Source organism: Macaca mulatta, chromosome 17 (genome assembly GCF_049350105.2).
Source record: "Macaca mulatta isolate MMU2019108-1 chromosome 17, T2T-MMU8v2.0, whole genome shotgun sequence".
In the NCBI taxonomy this organism is placed as follows: Eukaryota; Metazoa; Chordata; class Mammalia; order Primates; family Cercopithecidae; genus Macaca; species Macaca mulatta.
In genome coordinates, this window is record NC_133422.1 from 18,503,071 (window position 1) to 18,516,136 (window position 13,066).

The following is a 13,066-nucleotide window of genomic DNA, read 5'->3' on the forward strand; positions in this document are numbered from 1 at the left end:
ATTGCTCAATTAAACGCCTTTAAATTTAATTTGGCTGGAGTTTTTATCAGGGACAATTTAGATGACCCTTCCCAAATTACTTGCTAATGTTCAATATTTAGCCTTGTAACTGACCAGTTTGCCAATATGTTGTGTCACCTCTAAAAACAATAGAAATTTGGAGTCCTCATTAAATTTGGAGTTAAGTCTTTTCTACAATTCTGACACCAACTATATTTTGTAAATATACAACTAATCTGGCAAATCAAATGGTGAGGCTTAAAGTTCACCAATTTTATGAGTTAACTAACAGCTTTTGCAAATCTTAAACACACTACTGGCCTTCACATAAAGGAGAGGAACAGTCTTCAGAGTCTTCATTTTTGGGTTTCTCTGATAACCTCTAATCCAACCTCCATGCTGCAGCCTAAGTGATTTTTCTAAAGCACTCCAATACATTTCCAAACTATCCACAGAACAAATCCCCAGGTTTTGGCATGGTTTAAAGGTCTTTCATAATCAGGTACCTCTCTTGCTTTTCATCCTTAAACTACTATGCTCCATCCAAATATATTATATTGCTATGCTATTGTCATACTTTGTGCCTTTATAAATCACGTTCTTACTCTTTAAGACTTTAATGCCACTGATAAATCTTTCTAGACTCCCTCAGGTAGTAAGATACTCCCCTCATGTCTCGTGTTTTCTTAGCACTTGGTAGTAGAAGCATTCCTAGTAGATGCTTGATTCAGATTTACCACTTATTATGACTTACATCTTGGATGTAAGTGAATTAGGTTACTTATCCCATATAGTTGGGAAACATACACATAAAACTAGCCTCCAGGAAATAGTGCGAGGATTCTAAAAACATTCACTTTAAATACACCTTTGAATGACCAATTATGTGTGAGGCCAGGGATCTATAAGATGAACAGGATATAGCTCCTCTTCTCAAGGGACTCATAGGATAGCAGAAATACACCTTGTAGTGGCATCATATTGTATCAAGACTACTCATTCAATATTTTCTGAATGAATGGTCAACACATAAAAAAACACAATATAATCTTTAAAAAAGTTTTATGGGTAGAGATTTAAGAAAAACAAATGGCAACTTCTAGCAACCGTTATCAGATTAAACTATAGCTTACATTGTGTGTTTAAAGACATAAATCAGTCTGTTCATGTGTTGGTTATGACGTTTACATTAGGATATCATTTAAACGAATGAGCAATCAGTAGTATAAACTGAGTTAAACTAAATTTGGATAAAAATGTTCAATATATTAATTCTAGCACGTATACAAAATTAGAAAGCCTATCCAAGCACTTAGCAAAACACAGAATATTTGTCATATCCATAAAGTTTATTTTAAAAAATTGTTAAAAACTAACCATACAGGTTTATTAATATACTTAAAAAGTTTGTTCCCTATGTTGAAGTAAAATACATTAGCAACATCTTCCAGACACCATCTTTATAAAAGTAAAACTTCTAGATCCTGAAATGTACTACAGTAGAGTCTATAGTTTACACTTTTAATCACAGGTTTGGAATTCACTCTCCTTACTCCCCTACTCCCCACATGTGGCAGTTATTACTCCAAAATTAATGACATTCGCTCGTTATACTACCACAATCCTTAGAGTACATACTGCTGCATAATTACTAACAGAGCCAGTCTTCTCTATTTGTTGTCACATATTTCATATAAGCATTTGACTTAAAGTACAAGTAGAAATACTACATCCCATAATTGTAAACATTCACCAGGAGCTTCCATAGTGCAGTAAGTAATAGAGGTGGCCCAAGAGTCAGTCAAGTGTTCTTCACTCATTGGATACTGCTGAGATTAGGAGAACTGTTTTGAAGGCAAATTATCCTAAGTCTTACTTGTATTTCTGATAAGGATGTAGTTCTGGATATATACTTTTAGTTGAAAACACCTGAAAGTCATTCTGAAGACTACATTAAGCACCACTTCCACTTACCTGAATATATTGAGTTAAATTCAGCAGTATGTATGGTTGTTAATATCAGAAATTAAGAATAACTGTGGGTCTCAAGTTCCCTTTTGTGGATACAGATAGAGTACTGAGTTCCCACTGATGCTAATAGGAACCGCTCATGCATACCAAGGGTAGTAACTCCCCCAGGGCCACATGCAACCCCTAAGTCTGAGGCACAACTATTACTTCTGCCAGTGGATGCTATACAAGCATATTTAAGGCTGTATTCGGCTATAAAGAGTTCAATCTACTCTTTAATACTTTTTCTATGTAGATCACATACACAATCCAAAATTTTATAGGACAGGTGAAAAGTCTCCAAACACTTTTTAAATACCATTCTCCATACAATTTATTGTCAGCATATTTACATAGGGGAGTGTTCATACTTAAAACCATTTTTTAAAATGCAACCACAATTTTCAAATTGTTGTCATAATTTCTCCAGGATTATCCTCATTCTCATTTTCTGACTTTTGGCCAGCTTCACATTTGTCAGATTGTTCACTGCAGTTCTTAGGCAATTCTGATGTTTCTCTGAAGGAGAATAAAAGTTAAAAGTATTCACTGCCACCCACTTTGGGACAGGCTTGGTTGCAAAGAAAATGGTGTTCCTGGCGCCGAAGGATAACTAGGAAACCCATCAGGCTGAGCTGGATAGCTTTCCAGAGCCGAAGCTGAATGGACCTGATGGAAGAAGAGCATGTGATTTAGCAGAGTGCCAAGTTCACTCAAGCCTACGCTTGCTTCTACCCATGCCACACAGAGATATTCAGAATAGGAAAGACAGACAAAACTCTGAGGCACAATGAAGTCTGCTCAGTCACCTAAAATTTTTAAGAAAATGTTCAAATTTCTTCAGGTGAAGGAGATGCATAGAATCACCATTAAAATATTTAATATTCTCTCAAAAGTCAATAGGTTTTCTACAGATAATGTGCTTAATGGTCAATTATTTAGCTTAAATTATAGAAGACAAGTTAACATTTAACTGTCATGAATAGATTCTTAAATTTTATCAAGTAAAATCTATAAGCAGAAAGGAAAAACAATTCATACAGATGTCTATATCCTACCACCTTTGTAACTCTCCTGAAAGAAGACAAGCATAATTTGCAAATTTGGGGAGAACTAATTATCAAATCTCCATGCATTCCCCTAAGAGCCATTTTTTGGCCGATGTTGGGATATCGCAAATGATACTGCAACATTCTCACTACAGAAGTTAGTTATACATGTTACCATTTTATTTACGCCAGCCATTGCTGCTTACCTGCTGTAACAATGCTGACTGTGCGGCCGCATTATGCTGTAATTCTTGCAAGGATGATTGTGAAGGATTCTGAGAAAACCCAGGGATACCCGGGAGGGACAAAAGGCCTGGAAAAACAGAACTGCCTGCAGCTTGAAGTCCAGATGATAAACTAAAACAATTGACAGAAAAACAAGTTAACTGCAGACAAGACATAAAAGCTACTGCTTCCATATTTGTCAAATACAATCTTAAAATGTTAAAAACAAAACAAAAACATTATAATTTATTCCTCTGTTGGAAGGACCATAAAAATCAGCCATTCACCGATATGAAACTTACTTTCTGTGAAGTATATTATTCAAAATTCAGTAAGTCTGTTTTGCATATAATCCTTTCTGCTGTCTAATAAAACTACCAAATACAAATCCCAAAACTATGTCAACAGGCATTAATATTTTATATATTTATCTTAACGTGGCTCATAAAACATTTTTTTGAGTGCTAAAGTTTCTGCCCAGGAAAACGTCGTTTAGATTTTGACATTCATTTGGATGACTTGAAATGAAATGTGAACTACAAGTTAGGTGAAGAATAATTTTATCCTATTTCCAAACTATCCACATACCCGGCTTGTGCAACAAGAGCGGAGTTGAAATTGGAACTGAATGCTGAGGCGAATCCTGGGAGGACTGGAGCCGGGGATGGGACTGTGGCAGCCACAGGTAGTGGTGTGACAGCTGCGACCGTAGATGGTGCCTGCAGCCCCGGGAATGAGGGAAGAGCAGGGGTAACGCTTGGGGTATTAGAGACAGAAAAGCCTGGGTAGGAGGGATTTGAAGATGACAGAGGTCCTTGAGTAACTGAGAAAAGTGAGGGAACAGCAGTAGACAGGTTGAGGGGGAAAGGCGCTGCTGAGACTGGTGCGGAAGCAGAAAGCCCTGAGAGAACAGCTGCCGTTGAGCTGGGATGAGGGAGAGATGTGGAGGTGGCAGCAGTAGATGAGGTGGCTATTAATGACCCTGGGAGAGATACTGATGGATTAAGAGATGGGTTGCCAGTTAAAGGAAAATTGTTGGTCAAAGAAGTAAAAGGAGGAAGAGCAGTGAATACTGGTGCGATGGGAGTGGAGGAACCATGTGGTGGAAGGGAAATAGAGGAAAGGGTATTTGAACCATTTAAATGAGTACTCAAGCTGGAGAGACCTGACAATGCAGGATTAAGGCAAGTAGATAAACTGATGGGCACGGATGTTGAAGTATATGCACGGCCCAATGTCCCTGACAAACCTAAAGTGCCATGAGAGGGATTCCCAGAATGAGATGGGCCTTTGAAGGCCGAGGGAGTAGGACTCGTGGGCTCAGTTTTGATCATAACAGGAAGAGTTGTTACAGCAGGGGTAGATGAAATATGCAGATCTGAGGTACCTGGGTGGGGGCCATGCAAAAGGGGGGCTGAGGAGCCACAGCTAACTGGCGCTGATGTGGAAGCTGATGCAACAGTGGCTAAAGGAGACTGTACAGGCAAAGTCAGGGGAGTGGAAGTAGAGTCAGCCACAGGAGACGGCAGGCCTGGGAACAGCGCCAACCCTGGAGTGGAAGTCCTCTGTGGGGGAGGGATGGCCGATGGGGCATAGCACTTACTAGGGGCTGAAGCAGAAGAGTCAGAGTTCTGAAGAGTAAGAGAAGACAGTGAAGCCAGCCCACTTGTGACAGCAGAGGATAAAGCAGAGGAGCTGATTAAACTGGTGTCACTGGATGTCAGAAAGCCTTTTAACGCAGACAGAAGAGGACTGTTCACACCAAGTGGACCGGCAACGCTGGGAGTAGAGCCACCAGCAATGACAGGAGTTGGGTTGGATAGGCCTTGGGATGTTGGTGGTAAGGGCAAAGGGAGCCCTGCAAAAACGGATGACAATGAAGCAGAATTTGGGTTGCTGGTAGAAGCAGCAGTAGAGCTGATGGAAAAGGGGAGGCTAGTGAAAGGGGCAGAAGTAGAAGCAAATGTTTCACTGGAACCAAGAGTGGACCGTGGTGTAGGTCCTGGGGTAGGAGTGGCAGAAGGACCTGGCAGTGACACTAGGCCAGAAAAAATGGAAGGAACAGGAGTGGTGGTTGTACTGTGGATGGATGTAACAGGTGCAGTAGGCAATGAAGGGGTTCTGATAACTGTTGGGTTTGGCGTTGATGGCTGAGGTGTGTGAACGGCTGAGGAGACCTGCCCTGGGAACACAGGAAGGACAGTATTCGGCAGGTTCATTCCAGAAACGGTGGCAGCTGCTGATGCTGATGGATGATTGATTGCCTTGACTGGGGATGCAGTAGGAACAGGAGTTGCAGCAGGTGTTGAAGGATTAGAACCATGAGGAGAAAAGAGTTGACTTGCTGGGGTGGAAAATGCTATATGGAAAGGGGAAAAAAGGCAAGAATGTATCATCATGCTGAAACATCAAATTTTAAATTAAAAAGCATAACCATCTTTGTAATATTTAACAAATACCAAATAAAAAATGACAGGTATAATAGGCTCTTGTAATGTCTAAATTGCTGGGTTCCATTTCTCAGATCTTTACTCTGGAACCAGATTCAGTTGTTGTCTAGACTCTGCTCAAAATAGCTCTCCAAATGACAGGAAGTTTTGAGAAGCTTACAAAGTGTCCTTTCATATTTTTCCACTTTTTAAAAATTAAAGCATTTCTTTTCATTGTGATTAGTGCTGCTGCACTGACTTTACCTCTAATTCAATCTACTTATCTAGAGTAATAACCACAAGTCAGTCCCCCTCATAGGAGCTTTCAGAACATGGCTTCCCTTGCAGGGCCATACAAGGCTTTCCAGGATTCATGCCCATCTCTCCAGTGCTGTCTGTTGCCATTCTGTGAGTTGAATTTAATATTCCAGATTGTTAATCTGTACAGTTGTCCCGCCCAACCCCCAAACAGTTGCTCATACTGACCACTCTGCACTACATTAAACCCCAACCTTTACCTGGCAACTCCTTTAGGGGCAAAAGCTATGTCTAATTCATCTTTATAGTCCTATTACCTAGCACAGAATACAGCACCTGCATACTTAATGAGTATCTGCTGAGCTGGATATATCACAATTCCCCCAAACTACAGTTCCCAAACCCACTCAAGGACTATTCCCAACACTATTTCTAGTTTGCTCTAGTATTTTTATTCTGATAAACTCTAAAATAATAAGCATTTTGGGGGATGATGTGGGCTCCCCTCTGAATGTATTCAATGGCTATCCCCACCTGTGATAATCTTGGTGTCAAAGGAAACCATGACTTAGGTAGCTAATGTCCTGAAGACAACCATCATCTGATACTGTACCCACATCAAATTCTGTTTCAGTTGTAAACAGAGAATGTTCCTGTTGCAGTGATAACCAACTGAGAAATATTTTCACGGATTAACACATTTTAAAATTTATGTATAATTAAGATTCTTTTGACATAAGCAAGCTGACATGGTCAACGAGTACACTATGCTACTCATAGATGGGAAGGGACATTAGGAAGAAAATGGAAGTAAACGACACACACATAATTCATTTGCACTACGTGAAGGCCAAGGGGCGTCACATTGGGCTGAACAAATTTTGTAGTTGTCTTAGAAAAAAAATATGATTGGAAAATTGACAGTCATATTTAAGTATATAAACTGAAACTCCAAAGTTCTTAAGTCTTCACCATATTAATGGTTGTAAGCAGTGATTTGGTTGCAATAAAATAAGACTAGCTATCATTTTAAACTTACAGTACCTATAAAAATGGATTTGTACCTTTTTTGTACTTAATTTCTAAGAACTAGAAGCATAAGGAAAATAATCCTAATCTTAATGTTTGTAAAAAATGTACCAAAAAGGTATTTAAGTCTGTAGGTGTTGGGTACCATTTGAGAATTCACTATCTTATTAAACTATATGCTGAAGACCATGTAGCTAATGACAAATCTGAAGGTAAAACCAAGCTATCCTAGAGTATTCTTTATAGCAGCCTCTGTTGGATATCTTTTTATTTAATAAAGCAAAAGCTATGCATTATTAATCATAGCACTTGCAGGTAAAAATGTAACGAACAAAAATTTTAAAAATCCCAACCACATACCATAATAAACAGCACTTTCCAATCATCTAATTTGGTTATTAACCATAAAACACGATCTGTCAAGCCCTGTGCTAAGTTAGGCCCATCATTTCACTTGTCCTCACAATAACTCTCTGAGATAGAAACTAACACCCTCATTTTATAGATGGGCAATCTGAGGCTTGCTATGACTAAGCAACCGGATAAAAGATCATGCAGATACTACATGGTGGAGCCAAGACTTGACAAGACTTGAGCCTGGGTCTTTCAGACCCACATCTTTACCTGCTATACTAGTTTGTCTTAGTTTCTTTCTTTTTTTTTTTTTTTTTTTGAGACAGCGTCTCGCTCTGTTCACCCAGGCCGGAGAGCAGTGGCGCGATCTCGGCTTACTGCAAGCTCCGCCTCCCAGGTTCACGCCATTCTCCTGCCTCAGCCTCCCAAGTAGCTGGGACTATGGGAGCCCGCCACCACACCTGGCTAATTTTTTGTATTTTTAGTAGAGACGGGGTTTCACCGTGTTAGCCAGCATCGTCTCGATCTCCTGACCTTGTGATCCACCCACCTCGGCCTCCCAAAGTGCTGGGATTACAGGCATGAGCCACAGCGCCAATTTCTGTTTCTGAATACAGTTCCAAAAGGAAAAAATAAAATCTTAATCATGCTAACATCATACAACATAGGAAAACAAAATATGCTATTCCTGCCAATGGTACTTACAACAACTAACCTGATTACTCCCTTCAAAAACAATTGAACATAAAATAATAAAGTTGAACATAACAGCTGAAGTTTCCTCAATCTCCTTTTCACAGGAGTTAAATTTCCTGTTCAAGGCCACCACCAAAACTAGGTGGTGGCAGAGGCAGGATAAGAAACTGGATGTCCTGACGTTTCACTTAAGTGTTCTTTACACCCCACTCTGCGACCTCCTTTAGAAACCACCAGCTGAGAAGCACCTGCTAGGCACTGTTCTCAGGGAATGGAATTCTCCCACTGAGACTCCTAACTATGTACTACAACGGTCAGGCTATTGTGATCCTTTGCTGCACAAGAACTGATGTCAGTTTTTGTCTCATACAAGAAAGTCTCTCCTGCCTGACCACACGGATCCTAACCTGGGGGAAAAATACACGGCAGCATCGCTGCCATCTGGAGGCACTAGGTAGGACACCCTTCATTTTCACTTTTCAATTCCATTTTCTGCTTTGGTGCCCCTTGTTCTTTTCTACATTAAGATATGCTTAATAATACTTATTGAAATAATGAACTCTAAAAGTAGCATCCAACTAGCATTTGTCAAAAAGGATTTTTATCATCCCATGTGTTTATATCAAAAAACAAATGAGGTTTCCAGTATCACAGAATGTAAAGTGAATGTGAATGCAATGCTACGTAGTACTTACATTACACTGCAAGTTTTGCAAATTGTATAAAAGTCCTAAGATTAATTTTAAGTCCAGTTAATACATGCATTTCATGTTATATATATAATATGTAACACTAGTAAACCACTTTTAACAAGTATGAATTATATTCTTTAACCAGAAACTTTCCCTAAAACGTAACAATTCCAAATATACTCAAATTATTCTCAGTGAATAACAGAGCAAATCATGACAGATATCTGTTATCTCTGGATCAAATTTGGTACTTACTTTGATTCTGTATAGGTTTTGACTGATTGGAAAGGTCTTCATTCTCTATATAAAAATAAATAAAAGTTCATTTTAAACTTTAATCAAATAGTTGCCACCATAATAAACAGATATTTGGATACAAAGAAAAACACAGGATATAAATATATGTATACCGTGTTAGGAAAAAAATGTATACATATGGAAAAAGAAAGGAAATAAAAATAGTGGTAACTCTACTATTATTACTACTAATACTTTACTACTCTATCTGAAGAGTAAGAGGATTACCAGCTGAGCAACTGCTCTTTTCTCCCCTAGCACCTCCACCTGAGCTTGTCAGGTTTTAAATACACACTGTTAATTTTACATATACACTCAGTGTTCAAGAACACTTTCTGGAAAGACGCTGGCCTAAGGGTGCCACCCAGGAGAAAGTGTACCCTGCAGCTGTAGTGCAGCGAGGACCACTATCATTGGCTGAGCTGACAGACAGATCCTCTGAGTACCAGTGCCTACAGGAGTGGGAAGGCTGAGAAGGGAAAGGTGGCAGCTGGATGAATGAGTGTAGAATTCACTGCCATTCACTGTGGATTGCCCAAGCCAACAGAAAGAAACTGTCCTGCCCATTTGCTGTACTCAGCTCTGGGAAAGGCCCTATATTAGGAACTGCCATGGGGAACTAGCCTAGTTGAGGCTGACTTGAAGCCTGTGAGACTGACAACCTAAAGCACACCCCTCAAGGGAAAGGATCTATCCAAACAGCCCATTAGCCAAGGATACAAAGGGAGAAAAATGTACCATCTTCTGGCTTGACAAAAACTGCCCAAGAAACGAATATTGTGACAGGCATACAGTGTATAGGAAACCTCCATGTCCTGGTATAATGAGCAAAGTAAAACCACAGCTTGTTTAAGGAATTCATGAGCTTGACTGAGCTGACAACAAATAACCACCAGAACAATGGAGATTTAATGAAAGAAAAAGGACTTTAAAACCTGACACACACACACACACACACACACACACACACACAACTACTGGGAAATTAGCAGAGAAGCCTTTTACATATAAAAATCTGATTCCAAATTAATAAATGGAAAGAATAATAAAGATTAGAAATAAAATGACTAAAAGTTAAATAATGGTTGGAAATAAGAAACAAATTATCACTTAGAATGCCAAAAAAAAATTTTAATGGAAAAGATGTCATAAATGAATAGGTAATAGGCTTAGAAGGCAAATACAGAAAATGTAAAATAAGAGTAGCAGGAGGAGGGGGAAAAGAGCAAGGCAAATGCAACAATTAAAGGAATAAAAACAAAATTTTCCTAAGCTTTAAAGACTTGAGTTTTCACATCAAAAGAACTTACAGAGTGCCAGAAAAGATTAATGACAAGATACACACCTAAACATACTGGTAAAATTTCTGAAATCCAAAGATTAAAAAAATTCTTTGTAAGCTTACAGAAAGAGACCAAGTTCCCAATAAAGAAAATTATCTGGAATTGAATTTTCCATCCCCAACTCTATACATGTGTCCTTTCTGAAAAAATTTCTTAACGTCATTTTCTACCAAAAGAAAATTAGAACAGGCATATCAAGACAAGGAATAAAACAAACAGAAGAAACAGTAACAAGTCATGGTCAAAAGCAATTTTAAAGAAATTAGGTATCAGAAGCAAAAATGTCTAGTATCCCAACAAAACACACAAATTGATTTTAGAAAGGAGAGGCTGGGCGTGGTGGCTCATGCCTGTAATCCCAGAACTTTGGGAGGCTAAGGTGGGCAGATCACCTGAGGTCAGGAGTTCAAGACCAGCCTGACCAACGTGGAGAAACCCCGTCTCTACACACACACACACAAACACACACACACACAAAATTAGCCAGGCATGGTGGCACATGCCTGTAATCCCAGCTACTCAGGAGGCTGAGGCAGGAGAATTGCTTGAACCTGGGAGGCGGAGATTGTGGTGAGCCAAGATTGTGCCACTGCACTCCAGCCTGGGCAACAAGAGCGAAACTCCATCTCAAAAAAACAAAACAAAACAAAAACAAAAAGAATATGGAAGTAAAATGATATACAGAACAGTTTTAAGTTTGTGTATACTGACAACCATTAAGAATAAGAAGGTAATAGCTGGCAATATTAAAGAAAATTTCTAAGTTTAGGTGGGGTCAAGGAGAAAACACTTGTTAAAAAAAAAATGGCAATTTGACGAATACAATTTAGCAAAGGTAAGAAAAACAAAACTGGAATAAAAGAATAATGAAAATAAAAATAGAAGAAATAAGAACAAACGTGTAATATTTATTATCATTACAAATTCCTATTAAAAGTCTAACAGGCTTAAAAATAAAAATTCAGCTATATATAATTTACAAACCAAGCCAATCTACCAAATAAAATCATAGGGGAAAAAAGTTTAAAATAAAGGTACAGGCAAAATATTTTTTATGAAGTAAAAATAAAAATAAGGACAATATTATCACTCAATAAGGCCTAGGAAACAAAGAAATATTTTATAGTAAGACTATAACTCAGCTGATATTATTTTATAATTTATTTTATAAACAAGTTTATTTTATATATTTATTTTATAAACTCAAGAGACAAAAGAAAAAAAAACTAGAGAGGGTAATTAGTAATAAGCACCTAGAAATTAAACATTCTATTTATAATTGTAACCAAAAATATCTCTAAATTCTATAGACAAATTTAAGGCATAGAACCTGCATGTAGGAAACTACAATATCCTCTTGAAAGGAATAAAATAAACCCTGGGGAAGAAAACACTACCAGCTTGACATGATATAAAGATATACACACATAACTGAAAGGTAAGACTTACTATCATAAAAATGCCAGTTCTTCTGAAATCACTGTATCTCTCTCTTTCTCTGTACACACACACACACACACACACACACACACACACACACACACACACACACAGAGTTGTTTTAAGTTGCAGAAAATGATCTTTAAGGTTAACATGCAAGATTTCTAATGATAAGAAAAATACAAAAAGAAGGGGGAGCCTGCCTTATGAAACATTAGAACACACTACAGATCTGCTAGTAAAATTAGTATGATATAATCATAAAATAAACTACAGTGGAATTTTAATAAAGAACTCATATCTATGTGTGTATGAAACTTAAGATAAATGTGGTATTTCAAATTAGTGGGGAAGACAGATTAATCAATGGTGCTGGCACAACTGGCCACCATTTGGGGAAAATTAAGATGAACTTCTATTTCATCCTCTATATGAAATGAAGTTCCAGATGGAGTAGGTATCTTCTAGGAGCTAGAATATCTGAACTACTTGGGATAAGAAGATCTTAACCAACGCAACTTGGTTGGAGCTTTGCTTTCACAGCCTGTTTTTGTCTAGGCAAAAGTGTAAAACTCAAAACTCTAAGGGCAAAAGGTACCACCACAAGAAAGGGCAAGAACTAAAATGATAAATTTTGGAAAAAATGTTTTGCAACTTTCATCAGTGTACTCAACAGAATGCACTCCTGGCTAGTAAAGAAAAAAATAATTATATACTATCGAGCGACTATAAAAGTCTCTAGGAAGGACAAGAAGATAATTAAGCTCTATTCCTACCCCACACACATATAAAAATATGAAGGGTGGTCGAACTAAAAGCTATACATTTAAAAGGATCACTATAAAACTAATTAGAGAATATACATATTTTCATATTGTTGGGGTAAGGAAGAATTTCCTAAGCAAGATACAAACTCATGAGTAAAACAACAACTGATATAAATAAAAATTAACTTTTTGTTAAAAAACACAAACAAAAATGTAAGCTAAATTAGTCTACCAGATTGGCAAAGTTAAAAAACTGAAAATCTTCCATGTTGAAAGGGTGTGAAGAAACTGTATTCTCACATACTCTTATGGACAGGTATAAACTGGTATAGGGTTTTTGGAGAATAGTTTGACAACATATGGGAAACCATTTATTCTTCATATCCCATACCACCAAAACACCCAAAGAAAAAGGTTGGCCTGGCAAGTGTTGGAGTGTTTTAGTCCTTTCTCAGTCCTTTCTCACTGGTTTTTTAT

At 37.9% G+C, this 13,066-nt stretch overlaps 1 protein-coding gene across 8 annotated transcripts in view; it reads right to left on the reverse strand.

The window, feature by feature from the left end:
• Positions 1-1,330: 1,330 nt before the first annotated feature.
• The window catches only part of PROSER1 (proline and serine rich 1), a 28,642-nt gene continuing 16,906 nt past the window's right edge, over positions 1,331-13,066 (reverse strand). For 4 of the 8 annotated variants that reach the window (XM_077974388.1, XM_077974387.1, XM_077974391.1 and 1 more), the window contains 5 exons: positions 8,998-9,042; positions 7,905-7,961; positions 3,873-5,643; positions 3,266-3,416; positions 1,331-2,679 (listed from right to left, as the gene is read on the reverse strand). In XM_077974388.1, the coding sequence (XP_077830514.1) occupies positions 2,557-2,679; positions 3,266-3,416; positions 3,873-5,643; positions 7,905-7,961; positions 8,998-9,042 (2,147 nt within the window). In that variant the 3' untranslated portion in view covers positions 1,331-2,556. The remainder of the gene's footprint in view (positions 2,680-3,265; positions 3,417-3,872; positions 5,644-7,904; positions 7,962-8,997; positions 9,043-13,066) is intronic. The other 4 variants (XM_015120959.3, XM_001087439.5, XM_077974393.1 and 1 more) reach the window with 1 other exon arrangement.